This window comes from Pestalotiopsis fici (genome assembly GCF_000516985.1).
Source record: "Pestalotiopsis fici W106-1 unplaced genomic scaffold PFICI_Scf_2, whole genome shotgun sequence".
In the NCBI taxonomy this organism is placed as follows: domain Eukaryota; kingdom Fungi; phylum Ascomycota; class Sordariomycetes; order Amphisphaeriales; family Sporocadaceae; genus Pestalotiopsis; species Pestalotiopsis fici.
In genome coordinates, this window is record NW_006917092.1 from 4,732,491 (window position 1) to 4,753,538 (window position 21,048).

General features: G+C 48.7%; 8 protein-coding genes across 8 annotated transcripts; 3 read left to right on the forward strand and 5 right to left on the reverse strand.

The window, feature by feature from the left end:
- Positions 1 to 566: 566 nt before the first annotated feature.
- PFICI_03611 (uncharacterized protein) lies at positions 567 to 1,484 on the reverse strand (the record flags this gene model as incomplete). The annotated part of the gene is made up of 1 exon (XM_007832192.1): positions 567 to 1,484. The coding sequence occupies one exon, from the start codon at positions 1,482 to 1,484 to the stop codon at positions 567 to 569; it is 918 nt and encodes a 305-aa protein (XP_007830383.1).
- Positions 1,485 to 2,666: 1,182 nt separating this feature from the next.
- PFICI_03612 (uncharacterized protein) lies at positions 2,667 to 3,362 on the forward strand (the record flags this gene model as incomplete). The annotated part of the gene is made up of 1 exon (XM_007832193.1): positions 2,667 to 3,362. One exon carries the CDS (start codon positions 2,667 to 2,669, stop codon positions 3,360 to 3,362), a length of 696 nt encoding a protein of 231 aa, XP_007830384.1.
- A 1,585-nt stretch (positions 3,363 to 4,947) lies between these two features.
- Positions 4,948 to 6,674, forward strand: PFICI_03613 (uncharacterized protein; the record flags this gene model as incomplete). The annotated part of the gene is made up of 2 exons (XM_007832194.1): positions 4,948 to 5,473; positions 5,533 to 6,674. 2 exons carry the CDS (start codon positions 4,948 to 4,950, stop codon positions 6,672 to 6,674), a joined length of 1,668 nt encoding a protein of 555 aa, XP_007830385.1.
- Positions 6,675 to 7,498: 824 nt separating this feature from the next.
- PFICI_03614 (uncharacterized protein) lies at positions 7,499 to 8,470 on the reverse strand (the record flags this gene model as incomplete). Its single annotated transcript, XM_007832195.1, has 1 exon — positions 7,499 to 8,470. The coding sequence occupies one exon, from the start codon at positions 8,468 to 8,470 to the stop codon at positions 7,499 to 7,501; it is 972 nt and encodes a 323-aa protein (XP_007830386.1).
- Positions 8,471 to 10,348: 1,878 nt separating this feature from the next.
- On the forward strand, positions 10,349 to 11,746 carry PFICI_03615 (uncharacterized protein; the record flags this gene model as incomplete). Its single annotated transcript, XM_007832196.1, has 2 exons — positions 10,349 to 10,859; positions 10,917 to 11,746. 2 exons carry the CDS (start codon positions 10,349 to 10,351, stop codon positions 11,744 to 11,746), a joined length of 1,341 nt encoding a protein of 446 aa, XP_007830387.1.
- A 191-nt stretch (positions 11,747 to 11,937) lies between these two features.
- PFICI_03616 (uncharacterized protein) lies at positions 11,938 to 14,379 on the reverse strand (the record flags this gene model as incomplete). The annotated part of the gene is made up of 2 exons (XM_007832197.1): positions 11,938 to 13,743; positions 13,801 to 14,379. The coding sequence occupies 2 exons, from the start codon at positions 14,377 to 14,379 to the stop codon at positions 11,938 to 11,940; spliced, it is 2,385 nt and encodes a 794-aa protein (XP_007830388.1).
- A 1,286-nt stretch (positions 14,380 to 15,665) lies between these two features.
- On the reverse strand, positions 15,666 to 17,456 carry PFICI_03617 (uncharacterized protein; the record flags this gene model as incomplete). The annotated part of the gene is made up of 1 exon (XM_007832198.1): positions 15,666 to 17,456. One exon carries the CDS (start codon positions 17,454 to 17,456, stop codon positions 15,666 to 15,668), a length of 1,791 nt encoding a protein of 596 aa, XP_007830389.1.
- A 91-nt stretch (positions 17,457 to 17,547) lies between these two features.
- Positions 17,548 to 19,404, reverse strand: PFICI_03618 (uncharacterized protein; the record flags this gene model as incomplete). The annotated part of the gene is made up of 3 exons (XM_007832199.1): positions 17,548 to 18,169; positions 18,230 to 19,291; positions 19,346 to 19,404. The coding sequence occupies 3 exons, from the start codon at positions 19,402 to 19,404 to the stop codon at positions 17,548 to 17,550; spliced, it is 1,743 nt and encodes a 580-aa protein (XP_007830390.1).
- Positions 19,405 to 21,048: the final 1,644 nt, after the last annotated feature.

The following is a 21,048-nucleotide window of genomic DNA, read 5'->3' on the forward strand; positions in this document are numbered from 1 at the left end:
TCGCAGGCATCCTAATCGCTGATCATTGCTCTCCTCACATAATGCCGGCTGCCGGTTAGGCTTTTGGAAAACACTTATTGTGCCGATCTCATGCGTCCGATAACATGCACGACTGGGATATTATCGATCCGTTTCTTGCAACATGCAGCCGCTAGACATGATACAAGGAGCTAGCATTTGCATCACCAACATGACCGTATTGAGGTCTGGTCGTAAATAACCCCAATGGCACGAGGCTACGCTTGTGAGGGCGCACACACATTGCAAACCATTTCCTACCATGCAGCACATGCCGTCAATATTTGTGAGTAGGATGGCAATCGGAACATGTGTTGTATGCCCGATGTGATCATCGGTAGTCTTATCAGACTCCACGTAGCGGAGCCGGGGTTTAGCACCGGCACTTTCAAGTCGCATCCCTGTACTGGCGATCCACGATTAGATAAGAGAGCCGTTTCCATGATCCCAAGGCATAACATATTTGCGAGCTAACTCATCCCGACAACAGTTTCTCCGCCTCTATACGCCTCCGGGCCTGCTGGGTATCGCAGGTGTCACATCTGGTTTTATAGATCTATATCCACTATTGGTCTGGTACCTGTCAGTCGTCCCTTTCTCTTGGTGATGGTTACCCGGTCTATGCCACCTTCGAATCTTTTGGTTTCCTTATTAAACCACGCTTTAATATCATCGTCCTCGATCCCGTCCAGAACATCCTCGGGTGCCATGGTCTGCCCCCACAGATAGGAGATGGCCCAAACCTCCAGCATCGATCGCCACATACCGAATGTGTCCTCGGGAATACGGAGTCGAGCGCGAATAAGGCTTTCAAGTAAAACTGGGAGAGTCGGATAGTAGAGGAAGCCGTCTACACATGTGAATCTGGGATCGTCAGTTGCACCTTTTTCGTTGGGTTGTTGCGCGTGAGGTTGCTCCTCGTGGGGTTGCTCCTCGTGGAGTTGCTCCTCGTGGGATTGCTCCTCGTGGGGTTGCTCTTCGGGAGGTTGCATTATATTTGCCGGATTTATGAGGTCTGGTAACGTTTTTGTGTCGAGTAAACTTTCCCTTGGCTGCAGCGGGTGTGGCTCCAGACGTGACTCAGATTCTGGAAGTGGCTTGATTTCTGCAGGCGGGGGGGTTTCCTGGAGCACTTCATCGTCTTGTAGTAGTGTTTTTGCCTGTGATATCTCGTTTCGCTGCGATGGCCTTCCTTCCTGCTCTGTTTCGCCTTGGCTTGCTTCCATACTTCCTAAACGTGGCGGTCCAAGACCAACGAAGGAAGGAAGAATAAAAGCGACAGGCTCGTTGCCAATCCTCTCATAACCCGCGGGAAATGCGAAACGGATGGAATTATTATCGAGGTCTTCAAATTCTGGTATCCAAGTTTCGTGCAAACGCTGAGTTTTGTCGTCCAGGGTTTGCAACTTGGCAGGGTCGCAGGAAACCCATGACCAGTTTGCGCGACGAAATCCGGCCTCAAGCATTTTTGTCTCAGCGAGGTCGCGGTCGCATTCATTGACGATGAAGATGTATCCCTGACGCTTCCGTATAAATATCTGAAATACGCGATGTCTTGTGAAGCTACGATAGAAATTGCAGCACTTACCCGGATAAACGCCCTTACCCCACAGTGTTGTAGGGCAGGTCCGCCCCAGACCACCAGTGGAATGGGTTTTAAGACTTCGGCTAGATAATCCATTGAGTGGGAGTGAAGAGAACTGGCTCCGACGAATGTTGCGTGAAGTTTCCTTGTTGCTGGATGTACGTGAACTTGGGCATCGAATGTCGCAACGGTGATCGATGAGGGGCGGGGTTGTTCATGATTGTAACTCGTACAGCTACCCGCTAACTTGTTGTGTCATGGTGCCGAAGTTTATCCGCTACTGTTGGTTCCAAGGTTGCAGTCCAGGTTGCCGGGGTCCCAGGCCCCAGCGGCGCGGAAGGTCCTGGGGCGCCTCCCGGGCGTCAACGGCTTTCATGTGCCTCGTAGCCGCAGGGCGTATGTAGATATCCCCGTTGTCACACGCGCTTAGACGACAGTCCCTGCTATCATTCTGAGAGTCCACTAAATTATACTGAGTTGGGATTGACAAAGATGGCCCGGCCCATTACTTGTCGCGCGCGCTTGATCCCCCGCAACATGGCACCCAAATATAGGTACGAAGCTCTGTAGGAAGCGAATAGAAGAGGTTTGATTGCCGGAGCTGTATTTCCTCATGAACCAAAGTCGTGGTTCCTGGGCCGCCAGGATCTAGTCCAGGCAGGGAGGCAGGGGTCAATAGCTGCTCTCATATTCCACGCGCGCGCGTAGGCCCAATTGCCTGTATGGTGATCTGATTTTTGAAGGAGGACTGTGATAACCCAACATGCGAGCCGCGATGAATCGCTCAGCAATTTGTTCCCTGGTGATTCGAAGGAAGAACCAACAATGGCAGACTAAAGCTCCATAATGGCGTGTGTTCTAATACGTTGCCTTCATGCTGAGGGCTCGGGGGTCTCCTGGCGACGACAAAGCAAGTATATATATATCATATCACAGGACATCGGAATGTCTCGATATCCATCATTCACTCCTATTCGACCTTCACCATTGTACCTTAACTTCTCATTCTACCCTTTTTCAACTATTCTTTAACTATTTCTCGCCGCTGTACCCACGACACAATATGCCTCAATCTGCTCAGCTAACCCCCGAGGAGCTCGTGGAAGTTGCTCAGAAAATATCAGAGCTCCTGGGTGGGAAAGTCAAGTTTGCAGTTATTGGTGGCGCCGCGTGCTCACTTGTTCGAGTGGCTTCGGACGCTGAATATCGTGGTACTTCAGACCTAGACCTTGTCATTCAGCCAAACAAATCCTATAACGCCGAGGTCATCTCAAACTGGCTGGTCCAAAAACACCCAAAGATCATCCGATCTGTTGAGCAGTTTGGAGTGAGGATTCCTGCGATCCCTATCTATCGTGGGAAAGACGAATACCTCGTGGAGATCGAGATTTTCGACGTCGAAGCCTGGCCAAACAGGCAACAGTACAACATTGCAGACACAGCTTCAAATCCAATGACAACACTTACTTTCTCACCCGACCAGTATTCAGGATCAAGCGGAGATTGGAAGATTCCTGTCATGCACCCAGTGTGGCTTTTACGAGAAAAGATACTGTCTCAGTATGAGCGTGAGGGATCTGTGAAGGAAAGAACCGATATTTCAGATCTTCAGATCATGTTGCAAGTCGTCGATCCGAAATCCCTGGTGTTATCTGCACACAATCATGTCACAGCTTTGCAAAATTTAATGGCGAAAAGACCGGATTTGATCAACAAGTTGAGAAGAGCCATTGTATGCTACCCGGTTTTTGGGGACTAAGCACCATCATGTGTTGGATATTACGTTGATTCATTTTTATGATTGGAAATTGCGCTTTGGTTGGTTTTTTTTGGTGGGGGGGGGGGGGGGGGGGGTTATGGGAAATGTTAAAGAAGGTACAATAACATTAATTAACATGGTTTCTTGAACCAGCACCGTCTCAACTAGCTTCGCTAGCTAGAGTATGGCTTAGATATGGGCGTGTATTTAAAGGTTATGTCCCTTAGTGGTAGCGAGTTATTATTAAGAGATCCGGGTATAAACAATTATATTGAGTAGTTACATATGCTTCGCAAATGAAGAACTTCGAATAATACGAGTGCTGAAGCGTATGAAAAGGTCAAAATAAATAATTTGAAATAATATGGTGCAAATAGGTGACTTACTTTGTTAGGTGCTAAACACTGCGCTAGGTATTATTAATATACCTAATTCCCCCGCAGCTATAATAGCTTTCGCCCTCTCTTATATATCACACTTTCCCATAGCCCCACTTTGCCCAAATAGTATAGATTAAGAGATCACCCTTTAGGATCATCACTCTCGGGGCTCGCAGCCAGGCAAAGCACACTTACTTACTTTTGAATGGAATAATTTACGGCCTTAACATTTAATCGTATATAGCCCTAAGGATGCATATTTGTAGAGAATTGCCAGGGCGCATAAATCTTATCAGCCATTTTTTCACATATAACATGTACTACCGTTAATATTAATGGGTTAAATGGTAGTAGGAATATATTATATAGGCCCGATGTGTTCAAAGTCTTATCAGACTCCACGCAGCGGAGCCAGGCTCAAGTACGAACACTTCGTCTAATGTACATAATCTGTAGCTATGTCGCATCCTTGTACACTACAGGCGATCCACAGCTAGATAAGAGGACCATTTAGATAACCTCAACGCCAAGGTACAACCCCCGCGTCTGTAATCTGTACTACTTAGCGCCTATGTTAGTGCTTGGGCTGTAGGGCCGATTTACTCGAAACCTTGTGGTCAATGAGAATGATAAGAGCATATCAGTATCGAAAAGTCAGCATTGCCGACAAGATATGCGGGCTGCGGTCGCTTCTTTCTATGTACAACCTTCGTTACAAGACGGGCATCGCCATTCAAACTACTGTACGTTGCAGGCTTGGCGGTTCCCGACATGGTACCAATGCTACATTTGACATCATTTCAGAACATGCGAAATCAATCCGTCCAGTCAAATAGACATTCTATCTTAGCAAATCGATGCAAAGGAGCCGCTGTGGCGTCACTTCAATGTTCTTAGTGCTGCATTGAATCTGCTGATGAAAGCAAGTATTTTCCCGTCCACCTTGCCTTCCACCATCGGAACCAGCCCACAGTCGCGCCTTTCGGATTCTGCCCGATAATCTCGACTGCACCATAATCATGAACCAATCATTCCTCTTTTCAATCACGTTTGGCTGAAATACGACCCATTTCAGATTGACGGACACTGCAACCAAAACATCATCAAATTTACGGCCGTGCAACCCCTACATTTCTTTTCAACTTTGGCAAAGTCGCTTTGTAAAGAAGAGGTTAAGCAAATTCGACTGAAGCACAAACAACACCATGGTGTCGACAACTCTCCCCATCGTCCAGCCAGGATCACTTCCCACCGGCACGCCGCAGTTTGAATCATTGAAGCGACGCCACCTCGGTGAGTTTGCGGCCAAGGTGCCGAAAGAGTTGATTCTCCCACGAGATGTGATTGAGAACCCTCCGAAGGATGTGACCGGCATTCCGGCTTCATGTGGACTCTTGACACCGGAAGAGGTCGAGATTACGGAAAAGTACGACGCAACGGCTCTCGCAGAGGCTATCGCGGCTAGGAAACTCACCTCGGTGGCCGTAGTCACTGCTTTTGCCAAGCGCGCCATCATTGCCCATCAACTGACATGCTGCCTGGGAGAATGGTTCATGACCGAAGCAGTGGCTAGAGCCAAGGAGTTGGACGACCATCTTGCAGCTACGGGGAAAACCATTGGCCCGCTGCATGGTGTACCCATAAGCGTCAAAGAGCACATTCCCGTCAAAGGACATTCTGTGCTTGGTGCATCCTGGGATACCAGAAGAATCGCCAAGGAAGACTGCCACAGTAAGTCTGCCGGACCATCAACGATGTTTTGTTACGAAACATGGCTGACATGATTCTAGTGATATCCATCCTTCGCGAAGCCGGTGCTGTCTTCTACTGCAAGACCATGCAACCTCAGGCCTTGATGCATCTGGAGACTGTATCTCTGGCTGGTCGTACGCTTAACCCTCACAACATTCTGTTGAGTGCTGGTGGCTCGACTGGTGGTGAAGGTGCTCTGGTGGCGATGCGCGGCTCCGTCCTCGGCATCGGTACCGATATTGGTGGTAGCGTTCGTGGTCCTTCTGGTTTCTGTGGTATATATGGGTTCAAGCCCACGTCATACACGTTGCCAATGAAGGACTTTTCGGAAGGAGGCTTTTCAGCTGAGCTCAATGTCTTGTGCTCGGTCGGACCAATGTGCACATCAGCTCGGGACATGGATCTGTTCATGTCCGTCATTTTAAGCGCCAAGCCTTACCTCAAAGACCCACGGATCATTCCAATCCCTTGGACTGGTCTGGCTACCGAACAGAAGAAGACTCCCTTGAAGATTGGATTCATGATGAATGACGGTGTGATTGAGCCGCAGCCTCCAGTCACAAAAGGCCTGCAATGGGTAAGAGAACGTCTACAGTCGCATCCTGATTTTGAAGTCAAAGACTTTGCGCCCTTCAAGGTGGCCGAAGCCATAAAGAATTTGCGCCTCGCCTATTATCCGGACGGAGGCAAGGTGTTGCGCGATCATTTCAGAGCTTCCGGTGAGCCGACGCTTCCATTGACAGAATGGATCGTACGAGATGCAGAGGGGGACGACATTGGGAGCTCTGGAGTTCTCAAGCATCGACTGCTGCGCGACGATTTCCGGTGCGACTTTGCCGAGCACTGGAATGCACAAGACGTGGACATAATCATTTGTCCAGTATTTGTCGGGACAGCGTGTTCGCACGAGACGGCCTTTTACTGGAACTACACGGGTTTCTGGAACTATGTCGACGCTCCCGGTGTAGTCATTCCGACGCCAATCAAGGCAGGGCCAAAAGGGACAGAGACGTACACTAACCAAACACCACTGAGCCACGAGTGTACCCATGTGCGCGAACTATGGGAGGAAGGCGATTTCGAAGGGGCGCCCGTCAATATCCAGATCTGTGCAAGGAAATATCATGATAATGATCTCTTTGCTGCATTGAGTGCGATTGAAAAAGCTCTACGTTCCTGATGAAGTATGGAGAATATCATCGGTATGCCGCTAGCAGAGTATCGGGCCAGCTCAACATGCAAGAATTGGCGAACTTCAAATTGAGGAGAAGCCGTGGGATTGCGAATCGCAGGGTGGGAGAGAGTGTTGTAAAGACGCGTATCATGCCAATCAATCGCGCGGCCGTCCTCCGGTCGCCGGGTCAAACGTCCAGTCCTTAGACCTTTCACATCCTAGTATAATCAATGCTTCTTACTAATTGAGCACGCTATAACATCCCAAGTCACAGTGTATGATCGTCGGAGATGGAGCAAGATCCAATGCCTTATTCCGAGCGCTAAAACATAGAGTTCCACCTGGATGAAGCCTAAGCCTTAGGTCTTCGACATGCCCTGCACCAAACCAATTAGGGATTAAACTGTTGGCACGGTCTAGTCCGAGTATTCGACTGGTGATTCAATATGAACACGGAATGAATCAGTCCTTGTTCCAAACCGTGGTGCATCCAGTGCCTTTTTCAGATTCTTTCCAAACACCGTCCTACCACATATGCCATTAGTGTCCTCAATACTCGTGCCTAGACAATCTTTGATTGTGAATAGTATTTCCAGTGCTGTTCAAAGCTATGGGTGGCGCCGTTTGTTAGTCAGTTGGCACCGGAGCTGTCCAAAGATTACGGTCTTATATGGACTTCAATCATGAACAAATTGTGATCATATTGTATAATCTCAAAGAATCTAAGCAAATGGTAATCTTTATATAATAAAATGTCTATGACATTAAGAATTCAATCAAATAAGCTCTACATGATGCAAGTACGCGACTTTTGAACGATGGCTACAAAATTACTGGCCAGGCTGGGAAGCCTGCCAAGCGGCCACCAACTGCGGCAGATCGCGCACAAACTCTCTTCGCTTAGGGGTCCACCCCAGCTCAATCCTTGCCCGTGCAGAGGAAGCATTAGTCACCAACGCCAGCGCCTCGAGGAAAGCATCACCGTGGGTACCGACATAGGACAGTTTGCCCGTGGCGCCCAGGATGCGCTTGACCTTTTCCAGGACGACCGTGAGCGACACGGTCTCGCTGACGACGTCGTAGACGGGCCAGGAGCCGAGGTTGTGCATGCTGCCAATGGCCTTGACAAAGGCGTCGGCAATGTCGTCGACGTGAACGACGCCAGTGCGAGTATCGGCGTCGGCGGGAATGGCAATGTCTTCGCCAGACTGACCGTCTTGCGTGGCGGCGAGGACTTTGGACCAGTAGAGGCCCCAGACCCAGGAGCCGCGACCATAGACGGCCCCGGGTCGCAGCACGGCCACGTCCAGAGCGTCGCGGGCCCTGAGCACGGCTTGCTCGTGAGCTGGGCGCCAGGCGACGGCCGTGGCCGGCTTGTCGACGGCGAGCGAGGTACCGGGGACCGTGGTATCGCTGACCTGGTGGTCTCTGGTCGACCCGTTGACCCAGGTTCCCGAGGTGTAGATGAAGCCCAGCTTGGGTCCCACCGAGTCGTCGGCGGCCAGCGCAGAGGCTCTCGCCTTGGCGGCCTCGACGACAGTGTTGAGAATCGTGGTCGCGTCGGCATAGGCCTGCGAGAGATCGACAACGACGTCAATGCGATGCTTGGCAATGACAGTCTTGATGAAGTCGGCGTCGCTTAGGTTCCCGACCAAGGGTGTGATCTCGTTCGAGAGAAGAGTGTTGCTCTTTGATGCATCTCGAGTGGTGGCGAATACAATGCAATTGCCACTGCGGACGAGAGCTTGACCAAGAGCCAGGCCAACATAGCCAGCACCACCGAGAATCAAGACGTGGGACATGTTGAAGCACTAAAATCTTCAGAAGACTTTGTGATGTGTATTGATTGAGTAGATGACTGCAGATGATGATGAGCATGAACAACGTGATGTATTCATGGAAACTCTAGCATTATATATACATTTTTACATTCTCATATCCTCACACCTTCACATTCTGTACGTCTTGTGCATTGTCCTTGTCAACTTTGAGAGTTTGTCATCCAGTCGGGAATATGAGAGGCTTCTCGTATACTTTCAGTATGATTCCTATACATAGGCTCGGACTTGGATGGTGTCGGAGATTCAATCCCCGTGACGGCGCCGACACACGCAAGCTAGATGCTGTATCTGTGTCACTACTTGACCCTGTTGGGGGGCGCTAATCAGGCGGCCAACGTCGTGAAATGGAGCCTAATACAGCTCTATGGTCGAAACTGCTTACTCGATATGTCAGCATCTGTTGCTTATCAGATCTTTCTACTCGCACTCGCATGTTGAATTTGATTCCGAGTCTTGATGTCTGCGTAGTACAAAGGGAGAACAGTCTTTGTGAGCAGATTATACGACGAATGCATAATGTTCTGCACCTTGCTGACATCAAAGGACTTTAGTCCTTACCTCCAGCCCCTAGAAGCCACTGACCATCCACTATGCGTGCCCCCTGGCTGCACCAGCGTCGGGCGCATCCACCAGTAACCAGCTGCCTAAAAGTTCTTCAGCCCTCAAGTCGGCCAAGGTCTGCATCAGTTTGACATTATTAATCAGCTTTCAGATTTGGCCGTCCAAGATGCGAATGCGACAGCATTATGCAATTGACTGCCTCGACGTCGCATATGTCGGTCGTCTTTTTTTTTTTGTTTCTTTACCTTTTTTTCATAGCAAAGATACATTCCTAGAACTTCAGCTATTTGGATTAAGCAATGATTGCGATACTTTTTTACCCACCGGCCGGCTACTACTGAGTCGTTTCTCTTGCCGCCAAAGGAAAGCCGTAAAGGAAAGCCGTGGGCTCCTCTTGACGCCCGTTTGTAGAAGTTGTACGATATCAAACCCTCACCTTCGCATCTTTCCGCGATCCACGGCGAGTGAAGTAAATAACATCGACAAGAAATCAAATTTACGGCAAGTAATAAAGGACTATACATTGCGTCAGGCCGTCACAAAAGCAACAATATCAATTGTTTTTCCTTTACCTTGCTAGGTGATTGATCCAGCTTACGTACTGTACTGGACTATTGCAGATGGGCAGTACAGGCAGTAAGCGAAGCGCTCGCAAGCGTCGTTTTCTCTCCATGATGGCTCCAAGACCTTGTTTCCAAAGAGAATATGTTGCTTTCGTGATATGTCACCGATGAGCATGCCGCCAGCTCCAGTCATTGATTGCGTGCAGGAAAACAAAACAGTTAAAAACGTGATTATTGGACGTGACAAACTCAGAAAATTGCTTTTCTTCCAAAGAAGAACCGATATAGTTGAGCGTAAGGGGGAAATTGGCCCCTAGTTCCTGGAGCGACGACGTCACTCGTAGTCAATAAGCGCGAAAGACGCGAGCGTCACTGTCGGCACAAGCACGGCCCGTTGTTCATTGAAATTCATCGGCGTATCACGTCGTAGCGGGTGGTGGCATGCTACAGTCATGTGGGATACAATCATTACCATCACGGAGATTGTGATAGCCGCCAGTCGGCAGCAGCTCAACTCGCACATTCACGTCCAGAGGACGGAAGGTGGAAATGTCCGTCCGACATGCTGGAGGCACAACAACACATGGAAATGTCTGGTATAAAGAAATTGATGATTCACGGTATGGTGGTGATGTTTCCCCCAGACCAAGTCAACAACACCTACACAAAGTACAGATATACACCTCGGAAACCCACACATAATTAAGTCGCCAACATGTCGTCATCGAAGAGTACCTCACATCAAGAACAACCGCTTGAAGTCGTCGTCATTGGCGCCGGTGTCATTGGCATCCAGGTTGCTCTGGGACTTGCCAAGCGAAACATTGCCGTGACACTCTATGACCAGGCCTCCGAGCTCAAGGAGATCAGCGCCGGCTTTGGTTTTACGGATAATGTCGTCGGCTGTATGAGATTCCTCGAGCCTCGTCTCGCCGGTGCCGTCGATACGGCTGGACCTCCAGCGGAGGGCAGCCAGCGCTGGGTGGATGGCATGACCAAGGAAGACATTAGGGCCATGCGTTATGAGGATGTGCCCGGCATCAAAATGGCTGGCGAAGTCGACTTGCATTACTGCCATCGAGGGCAGCTGCTACACGAAATGGTCAAGCTATTTCCGAAACACCAGATTCAGCTCGGCAAGCGACTCGAGACGATCGAAGGCTTAGATGGTGACAGTAAAGCTGTTTTGAGATTTGTCGATGGCACGATGGCCCAGGCAGATATTGGTAAGACACTAATTTCTGGGAAGAGACCATCAGCAACTAATCAGATTTTTACCTCAGTGATTGGATGTGATGGAATCAATTCTCGAGTGCGCCGGGTTGTCGCTGCACCCGAAAGTCCCTCCGCTTATTCTCACTATGCTCACGAAAGCGCCTTTCGCTGCCTGGTCGACTACAAGAGTGCCCATGCAGCCTTGGGACAGCTAGCTGAGGAACAAGTCATGTTCATTGGCGATAACGCAAACATCATCACCTACCCCGTCGGCGAGAGGCAGTCCCTCAACGTTGCAGCATTCGTCAAGGATGATCAAGACTGGCCCCAGGGGCGCAAACATGCCATCTCCGTTAACAAGGAAGAAGTCGTCGAAGCCTACTCGGACTTTGGTCCTGCTGTTCAAGCTCTGATACAGCTCTTGCCCGATCGAGTCAGTCGTTGGGCCATATTTGACACACTTGACCACCCACTGGCCTCTTTCGTCAACGGTCGAATCGCTGTTGCTGGTGATGCTGCACATGGCTCGACTCCTCACCACGGAGCCGGCGCAGCCATGGGCATTGAGGACGCAGCGATCCTAGTTGCTCTCATAGAGCGTGTAAATACTCTGACCGAGTCGGATAGAAGCACCGTACCAGTTCTCGAGTGTGTGACTGAAGCACTGAAAATCTACGACTCTGTGCGCCGAGAACGGGCTCAGTGGCTTGTCGAGAGCAGCCGACTTCAGGGCCAGATTGTCAAGTTTCTCAACCCGGATATTGGTCGGGACTTTGAAAAGCTTCAGGCTCACACGCGGATGCGCATGAGCAAGATTCAGACGTATGACTGGCACGATGTCATGATCAATGCCGTCACGGACTTGGAAAATCGCTTTGGTAAATACGAGGATTTATGAACATAGAAGTCAATACAGTCAATAAAGAAAATAAAAAGGGTTGACTCCTTCAAATCTCCCTGTTGAACAGCTCAAGTTTCCCAATGACTACCATGAATGTTGTCTCTGTATTAATACCAATCAAGACACCCATCATTATGTATCATCAATCATGTACATGGTCTAGAAGAGCTCGAAGCTGCATGTCTCTCTCACGTAGCATCTGCCATATCGACGTCCCAGAAGCTTGGAAAACAATCCTTGGCTGTCCGTGAAGCATCTTCGGTGATGGTAATCTCATCTCCCTCCCAACCCAGAAGCGTGTCAAGAATATCATAGCACAAGCTAGAATGACGATGATCCCAAGGATACTCCGCGCCTTGTGACTCCAGGTCAGCGATGATGTGAATGAACCCAATATCAACAACAATTGGCCCCGCGTGTCTCTTGACGAAGAGCGTCAGAAGCTGTCGGGCGTCGAAAGACTTGTTATCGAAATGAATCTCATACAAGCTGACAATGACGGTCGCAATATCGTAAGCAATAGTAAAGGGGCGACCTTCCCAGCCCAGAAGAAGCAGTCGTACGTCTATACAGGACTCGCGCAGGACATCATTCGTGATAATGAGTTGTTGCAGTTCGTGGTTGAGGAGAAGTGTCATGATCTTTGAACCACTTTGATTATTTCGTGTAGCCGTCTTGATGACCAGGTCGGTAATCGGGAGTGTATCTCCTTTGAAGTCCAGGAGAACTCTCATGATTCCTTCCCCAGCTTTCTCATTTGCGGCCGCTGCTGCCACGACACCTTCAGTGACGTTGGTGTGCTCTCCTTGTGACTCGAGGAGGAACCACACTGGGCCTTCATCAGGCATCGATGCAAGCTCGACTCTGCGTATCTCGTTCAGTTCTTCAAAGTCTTTCCCTCGATCGAATGACGACAACACTATGCTCCAATATGCAGATAGCTGATCATCGCCGTCGCCGCCTCTCAGGTTGTACAAAGAAGACAACCAGAACATCGAATCGAGCGAGCAGAAGCCAACCGATTTAGACACCTGTGCGGATTTTACTATTTGCATCTGAAATGGCTCAATTGCATTGTCGATTCGTCCAAGCCTAGCATATATAGTTCCCAGCAAGTATAGGTCTCGCGCGTACATGGGTTGACGCTTTGAAAATCCTTGCTCTTTTAAGTATTGACGGAGGAAGAATCTTCTGCTCGCCGCCTTTCCAACGGCGGCTTTCATATCCCAATTCCAAGTCAAGAAAATTGGATCGTAATATTTCCTGGGAGGAATAGAAGTTGCAAAGCGGCTCCAAAGAGCGTTGCAATGAATTGCGGTGATTGCAATCCAGATTATCTCGCAAAAGTCTTTGTGAAGTCTGAGGATTAATGGATGTGGCGCATTTCGCAACTCGCAGACGATATCCCCCGGCATCACTGGCCTTGCAGTCACCGGTAAATGAAATGTCCATTCGCGATCTTTGTTAGAAGTTTGGGGAAAGGGTTGGACCGTTATCTCCAACTGATTATGCCAAACATCACTCAACTGAAGCCTGGTGACTTCTCCTACCCAGGAGACTTTGCCTCTAATCAGTGCCAGTGGAAAATCCTCGCGCGTGGTGACCTCAACATCTTTGAAGAGCATAGACCTCACAATCTGACTGAAAAGATCTGCCCACGAGATATTATAGTCAGGGACTAGGCCAGGCGGTGCGTCGCTGCTTATGCCAAGTAAAGCATAAACCTTGTCGCGGCAGTCTAATGCCTCGTGAGGGCGAGAAACTTCCAAAAGGTCGGAAAGAGGGTGACACTGGGACGTAAATTCGCCAGACGAATTGACAGCAGGTTCCAGTCGAAGGGTCCCGGCTTCTATGCGATGAATGATGCCAGGAAGCGAGTAGGGCGGCCTATCATCGAGTATCGCCCTTACTCCCAGGCATAACGCATGGCTATTTATCTCAATCGACTGACACATGAACGTAACATTTCGTGCAACAGTAACTTCTTGCAGTACCTGCCATCTCGCTATCAATTAAAGCAGCTCGTATTGTTTGGGGGATTGATTGCCTACCCAAACGCGACGAAACCATGCACCGAGACAAAGGTTCATGGCCATTTCGTAATCATCATTGCTACGACCAGATTGCAACGACATGCCACTTGCGGCAGAGGCAATTGCGTGAAGCGCTTGGTGGTTTTCTTTGCGCATCTTAGAATCGGTCTGATGATCACCAGTCATCTCATCGAGCCAGGCAACAACGCGGCTGGCTCTGGCATAGATCTCTGCCATGTATTGAACCTGGAGTGCTACTTCCTCTTCATCCTCATGGTTGATGCAAATAGCATCGATCCACATGAGGCGTTCAATGTCCCGATGTCGAAGACGAGATAGTGCCGCATGGAGGCCTTCTTCGATGAACAGGGAGTCAGACTCTATAGAAACTGTTTTTGTCTCTTCAGAATATCCCCAATTCAATGATAAAGCTTCGTAAAGATGGTTTCCTATCCGTAAGCCTTCGGGGTCTTGCAGGTCAAATAATATGAGCCGACAATGCATCGGCGCTTGTTCTTCTTTGCTCGGAAGGATCTGCAAAAGGCGAATGGGGCGGCTGAGGTCCGACGGTAAAGGTTGATAGCGATACAAGTCCATCTCTCATGGCCAATGGTGTTTTGTAACGATCCTGTTTGTAAATCGAAATAGTAGTTTTGGTGACACAGTGTCATTGTGTATAAGTGTTGCTTCCTGAAACCGTCGAAAGTTGTCGCTTCAAAGACCAGTCATACCCCGCCCATATACAGAGTACTCCTTAATTGAATATGCTTTTCACTTTCAGTCCCAGGATTTTGCTTGCAGCTGAGAAATTCAATTTGCAATTGCCTAGTTCTAACTGCGACCTTAAATACATCGAGATACTATACGAAGGCATATTTCAAAGGTTTTCGTCATGGCCCGTGCACTCTTACAGTACGAACACGATGAAGACTGCAGAGTATAGTACTTGTGAACTTGCGGTGCTTGCCATTGAACGAATGTGACTTGTAATTCTGTTGTACATGTCTCCACAATTGCTAGTGATGTACCGTCCAACATACTGTAGCACTACAATTCCGAAGTAGACCGTACAGTGCCAGCTTGCGACTTGGCTGCATTCGCACTCGTAACAGTCGGGGTGCATAACGGAAACTTTTAAAATATGAACTTAACAAACTTCTCCGAAATTCTAATCTGGTCGAGCTCGCATATCTGGTTTTGCTGGCCCACTGGCTGGTTTGTATTTTTTTTTTTTTTTNTTTTTTTTTTTTTGTTGGGGAATGCCGTGCGGCAGTCCTCGATTTGGCAGCACGGCTCAGAGCAGTAGGTCTCAGCTTTAAAAAGCAAGCTGGAAAGCCTTGAGCATTCACCTGGTGCACAATTCCACTTCATGTACGTTCATACCACTCTCAGATGATCTCAATGTTACGCCCTCCAGTCAATGTGGGATGATGTGGCCCTGGAATAGTCAGTACCCACCACAGATCACCTGCTCGGGTATATTCGATAGCTCTTCAGCACCTCTTTTGTTGATCTGTAGGATCAACTCTGACATCTTTGCAATATCCCCTCGATCTCCTTCTCCCCTTCGCATGTTGGCTCAGGTGAAATTGGATCATGTCACTGTTGTCTGCCTATCGAGACTAGATTTTCAAGGCGCGTGGCGTGTCCAGGCAATTTGGAGCGTTTGTGGCTGCTACTACACGGAATCTTCCCCCGCTTGAACGCGACTTGAACCAAACTCTCATCACACAGGCTGTCTCGAAAGAATTCAAGTAATTACACATTTATACGTCACGAATCTAGAATAGCGGAGAAGTAGCAGTCCAAGTCCACACTTCAAAGCCGACTCAAAACCTTGCGAATGTGGAAGAACGCGTGGCCAGCACACAGAAGTGAACAGCTCATCGTCCAGATGTTAGTCGACCCCACTCTCTGTTGACCAATTTTGTGAGGAATTTTGGCCGCTTGGACTGGGTGTTGGGGCTTAAATATTCTCCATCGGCGGGTTGGGTATCGGAAGCTATTGTAGTACTAGAGTCATCTAGTTCGACGTTGAACAGTGGGATATCAGAAGTCGAATGATGTTTGAATAGTTCATGAGACTTGTGTGGGTGCGTTTTCCGGTATTCAGCGTCCACAACAGCCAGTATTGCGGTTACTTCATGGTTACCCATGCGTCGTGCAAGGTCATAGGGAGTTTGGCCATGATGGTCTTCAGTGACACAATCTGCTCCTGCCTCTAGAAGAAGCCGGGTGATGTTGGAGAGACCCATTGTGGCTACCACGTGAACTATACTCTGGCCCCCTGGAAGTACATCGTTGGGGCGGGATCCAGCTGCCAAGAGAATCTTGAAGACCTCAGAAGTGACTTTCAAATTCCCATATTCAAGACAGCGCTGGAGAGGTGTCACATCTCTGGAGGTTCGTAGGTTCACGGAAGCACCGTACTCAATGAGAGTTTGTATACACTGGGCGGCGTTGGATGTGTGCATGGCCAAGTGAAGGATGGAAAGACTTTCCTCCTTGAAAAAGAAAGGGCTGCGGATTTCGCTGCGGTTGTTGACGCGAACATGAAACCCCAAGGAAGATGCTGGTCTGCGCCGCTCGTCATTAGTATCGTCCAACCTAGTTGTATTCTGGCTGTCTTCCTCTGGCCTTGCAACTCCGAGACTCATCATCGAGTTGGGATCGACGCCAAAGCTCAGGAGAAGACGGAGGATGTCGTTATTTCCTAGCTTGGCTGCCAGGTGTACGGGCTTTTCATTAAAAGGACCAAGACGATCCATGTCAAGACCCAGCTGATGAAAGGTCGCCACAATATCTGATTGATGGAGCAGGATGGCAATCTCGAGGGAACTGCGCATATGATACTGGCGTAGCGCTTCATAACCCACTGCACTTAGATCGGCAAAATCTAGCTGTGGTTGCTCGTAAGTTTGTAGCACTTTGCGCGGGAGCAATGGCAAGAACTCGGCCAGGCCCATAGCGCAGATGGCAAATATAGGTTTAGTAGATACCATAGTCGCCGGACACAACTCCGCCCCGTCCACATTGCGGTTGTTGCCCAGGTAACCAGTTCGCTGGAAGCTTGAGATGCGTCGTCGCCACTTCTGGAATAATTCAGACTCGGGCATCAAAGGCTCGAACCTATTTGCCTCAACAAAATTCTGCGTGGGCAGCAGTAGTTCTTCCAAGATTGGCCGGAATGTGTCTCGCTGACATTTGTGTGTCTTACCAAGGTGGTTGCCCAAGTAGAATGATGAGTAGGAAAAGTTTCTCGAATCCCAATTACCTGGCTGTTTGATGTGATGCAAACATATGTGTGCTGCAGATGCGTTACTCGATAATGATTCGAAATCTGGGAGCGACTCGAGATATTCCCTTGCAGACTGGTGTGCGAATCTTGGGGTACCACTATGGTCTTCATCTAGTAGAAAGTTTCCCGTCATGCTGACAACATCCGTCTTGAGAACAACCAGGCCTCCACTGTTCGGATTGACGCTCAGAAGGTGGAGGAATTCTGACCAGGGGATAGGCCGCACAGCCACGAGCAAAAGCTGCAAAGCGGTTCTAGCCGTATGTCTATAAGCTTCCTGGAGTTGGTTGATCTGTTGAAGAGCGATTGAATACAGGTCTTGAAGTGATTCTGGAAGATGCTCGAGCTCTCGCAGAATTTCCTCCTGAGTTCTCATGCGTTTAGGGTCGCACAAGTTCGAGATTTGCAGACTAACCCAACGGAATCTGGCACAGTTGTCAACATTATAATTTACGTTTGCGGTCACTTTATACTGACCTTCCCCCTGCACCGTCATTGAGGGTTTCTTTCATTTTCAAAATTAGTCCGGGCGGAACGTTTCCACCCAGGAGCTTCTTTTGATCGACTGCTTCATGTATCTTCACGTCAATGAAAGAAGCAACATCGATTTGGTTTGAAGAGGCACTGATATACAAATTTGGGGTCGAGCGGAGGCGGATGCTTATATCAAGATCGTCTCTGCTGGTCATAAAGACCTTGATGACATTTGCCGAGCGCTTGACGATTTGATCTAGACTCTCTAGTAGACTGTGTCGTCTATCTGGGTCTAGCTCGTCTAGGGCATCAATGACAATGGTCGCAGGATTCTCGCGCAACAATTGTAATACCAATTCGACACAGGCGTCATTGTCTATTCGCCTTTCTCCATGTCTAGGCTTATCGGCTTTCTCGTAAAGATGCTTCAACGGCTCATAGACGAAGAAATCAGGATCATCTCGGCATAGCTGCCTGGCGATGCAGCGAAGGACTTCGGAAGGGTCCCACCTCTCGGGCTCTGCACTATTTCGAGAACAGTAGAAGTAGGCCAGGGGAGCAGCGTTGGAAGTATGGGCGTTACCAACTCCTAGATCCAAATCAATGACAGCAGAGCTGGAAGTGGACAGAGTTAGCCTTGTAGTTTTATCGTTGAGCATACAGTTTTGCGCTTACGCCAATTTTGTCTTTCCACATCCGGGCATGCCATGCAGCCATAAAGTCTCGGATATACTCGAGTCTCTCCAGTTCCGGAACTGTGAGCTGCGAAACATCCATGCTCCCGAGTTTGGTAGACGATCCTTCGTCTCCACCAAATGATGGGTTTGATATTTGACTGGTGATAACCAATCGAAGATGATCCGACGTGCCTCTGGAGAAAGATCATCGCGGGGCATTGGGCCTCTTTGCGACAATCTCTGGGTTGGACCCATGATAGAAGTAACCACGCTTTTCAGAGACTCAGTCGGCGACTTTGGTCTCGAGACTCTGCTCGTATGCATCTGCTCCAGTCGATAATTGGTAATGTTTAGCTGGAGAGTCAGGTTTCCAACCATTGTCACCAGTTCATGCATCGCCGTTGACGTGTTCTGGAGAATTTCCATACCGGCAATGTTTGCTGTACGGTCGACCTCGGTCTGTCTAGATCGTATCAGCTCTAAAGATTTCTCAATCTCGGATGCTGGCCGAAGCGTTGATCGAAGGAATCTTCGAGTGGTATTGCGACCAAAATGTGCGTCGGCTTCTCCCAAGAATGATAAGACTGCAGCATAAAGCGCTACCAATGAAGCCTCGAGGTGTTCCGTAGCAGACGTGTGTTGTTGCAGGTATATGCTTTCAAAGATTGCGTATCGAGCAATCACGTTGGTGACTTCTTGGAGACCATCAATCATGGCGGCGAACTCTTCGCTTTCGTTGATGGTCACCTTGATGAGAACACACACAACATTCCAAGGGATAGACGCATAACTCGGAGCGGCACTCATAGCGGTGTCTCCAATAGCCTTGAACTTGTCCACCCACTGAATGATCTTTTCGAAAACATCACGCAAAATGATGATGTCGCCATTCTTCTTGGTAATCTTCCACTGTTTTCGCATGGCTATCTCTCGCTTATTCCTCGCTTCGAAGAGGACGACTTCCAATGTTGCACGTCGGTCTCCCTCAACAGAGAGAAGTGATTCCCTCAAATCAGACTTCAAGCTTGACAAGGCCTCAGACCACAGCTTCTCTGATTTTCTGTCCACTTATTAGAATGTATTGTTTACTCATAGCTAAGGGGAAAGTGATTACTGCTGCACCAGTCCAGGTAACTGCGGGGCTGCAGGAGCGAGCAACGCAACTGCAGCCATCGCATAAATCTATAATCTATCCCTTGTGGATAGCTCTAGAATAGGTATCGATGGACAATTTGGTAGATTGACTCTAGCACGGGCATCAATAGAAGGCCCCCGATACAGCGCGTTGTTAGGAAAAGGTAGGACAAGGGTAACGTGTCATCATTATTACAGCGACCTCGTCGTTCTTCAACGTACAATCTTCAGCCGCACCAGTTCTCAGCCAAAAAGTCCGACTGGCCCCTGCTGCTGCGGGGTTTTGTCTTGCATGACAACAGGACAGGGCAAGCTAGGCTCAGCCAGGCAGTCTGAGTTGTTCGTTAACAATTGCGGGGAAATCGTCAGGTAGCGTAGTATATCCAACGGTTCCCATTCTGGCCTCGCAGATCAGAATGTGCATGTAATAATACTATCCGCCCATTCATTATCTGATTGGTTGATTTGATTCCACTCAGCTACTTATAGAATCAAGTAGTATCGGCTGTTCCCTGACGGCTTCCCACATGCAGACGTGGCTGATCCGTTTACCAGAGGTTGCACATATATAGTGACTAGAACTAAAGATTATTTCTATTTACGAAAATAATACGAATCGTCTAGTTTGAAGCCCACTTCTTTTGCTTCTTGTTGTGCAAGCTATACTGCGACGTCCCCATGAGTTGTTATATAATTTATGTTTCCCGATAGGTGATCTTGCATCATGCGAGCAAACTTGCCATAGGGAGACTCAATGCAAGTTATATGGGCTCTTCATGATTTGAATGCTATAGAATCAGACTGCACAATGATGCAGAAAACTTACTGCCAAAATTACGAACGCCCCAGATGACACTGAAGATTTAGTACAACACTAGACAATGGAGACTATCAAAACATAAGTAAAGTAGTCCTTTGTTGTGTAAGTTATGAGAATGTGATCGTGCTAAAATCAGTCATCCTAATTCTAGCACTTATAATTCCTGTCCTATATTCCCTACGGCGCCGTAATGTGTTTCTAAATGACGGTACAATCTTTTTTCCGCGTTCAACCATCTATTCAATTCGTCATGTGCCGCTTACCTGTCAGCACCTTGATTCAGTTCCCCTGGACCCTGACCGCTGATACCGGCCACCGTGTTCCCTCCACTTGCAGTCAGCAGCATATAATCATGTTTCTCGACGAATAACTCGCTAATAGCAACGTAAGCGACATGTGATGAGATACGTCACTTCACGAACCCTTGCGCTACCGCTTGGCTGGGGATTGACATAAGCATGAGTACCCCTGAATGGTGCAAGGCTTCAGCGTCTAATCTTCAGAAGTAAGTAATTTGGTGTGACACATGCTTTCAATACCCCAGGTACTTTGGTGACAACCGGGACATGTCGTGTTTGCCCACACCGACAAACAAATGCTCAGCTGGATGTGTTACACATAACCCCTGATCCCCTGTTACACCTAGATGGCTGTTAAGCCTTACAAGACCAAAATAGATACTTTTGTACAGCCAGTGGTCCCACCCAATTCCAACTGGTAAGAGGAAAAGCGCCACTGTCCGGCACTTGCATCGTCCTCAACCTTACTCAGAGACATGCATTGATAATCAAGCGCAATTGTAGACGGCGTATTCTGCTGGAGGTTCCCACGAATTCTTCTCAGAACAAAGAGAATGTCCATAC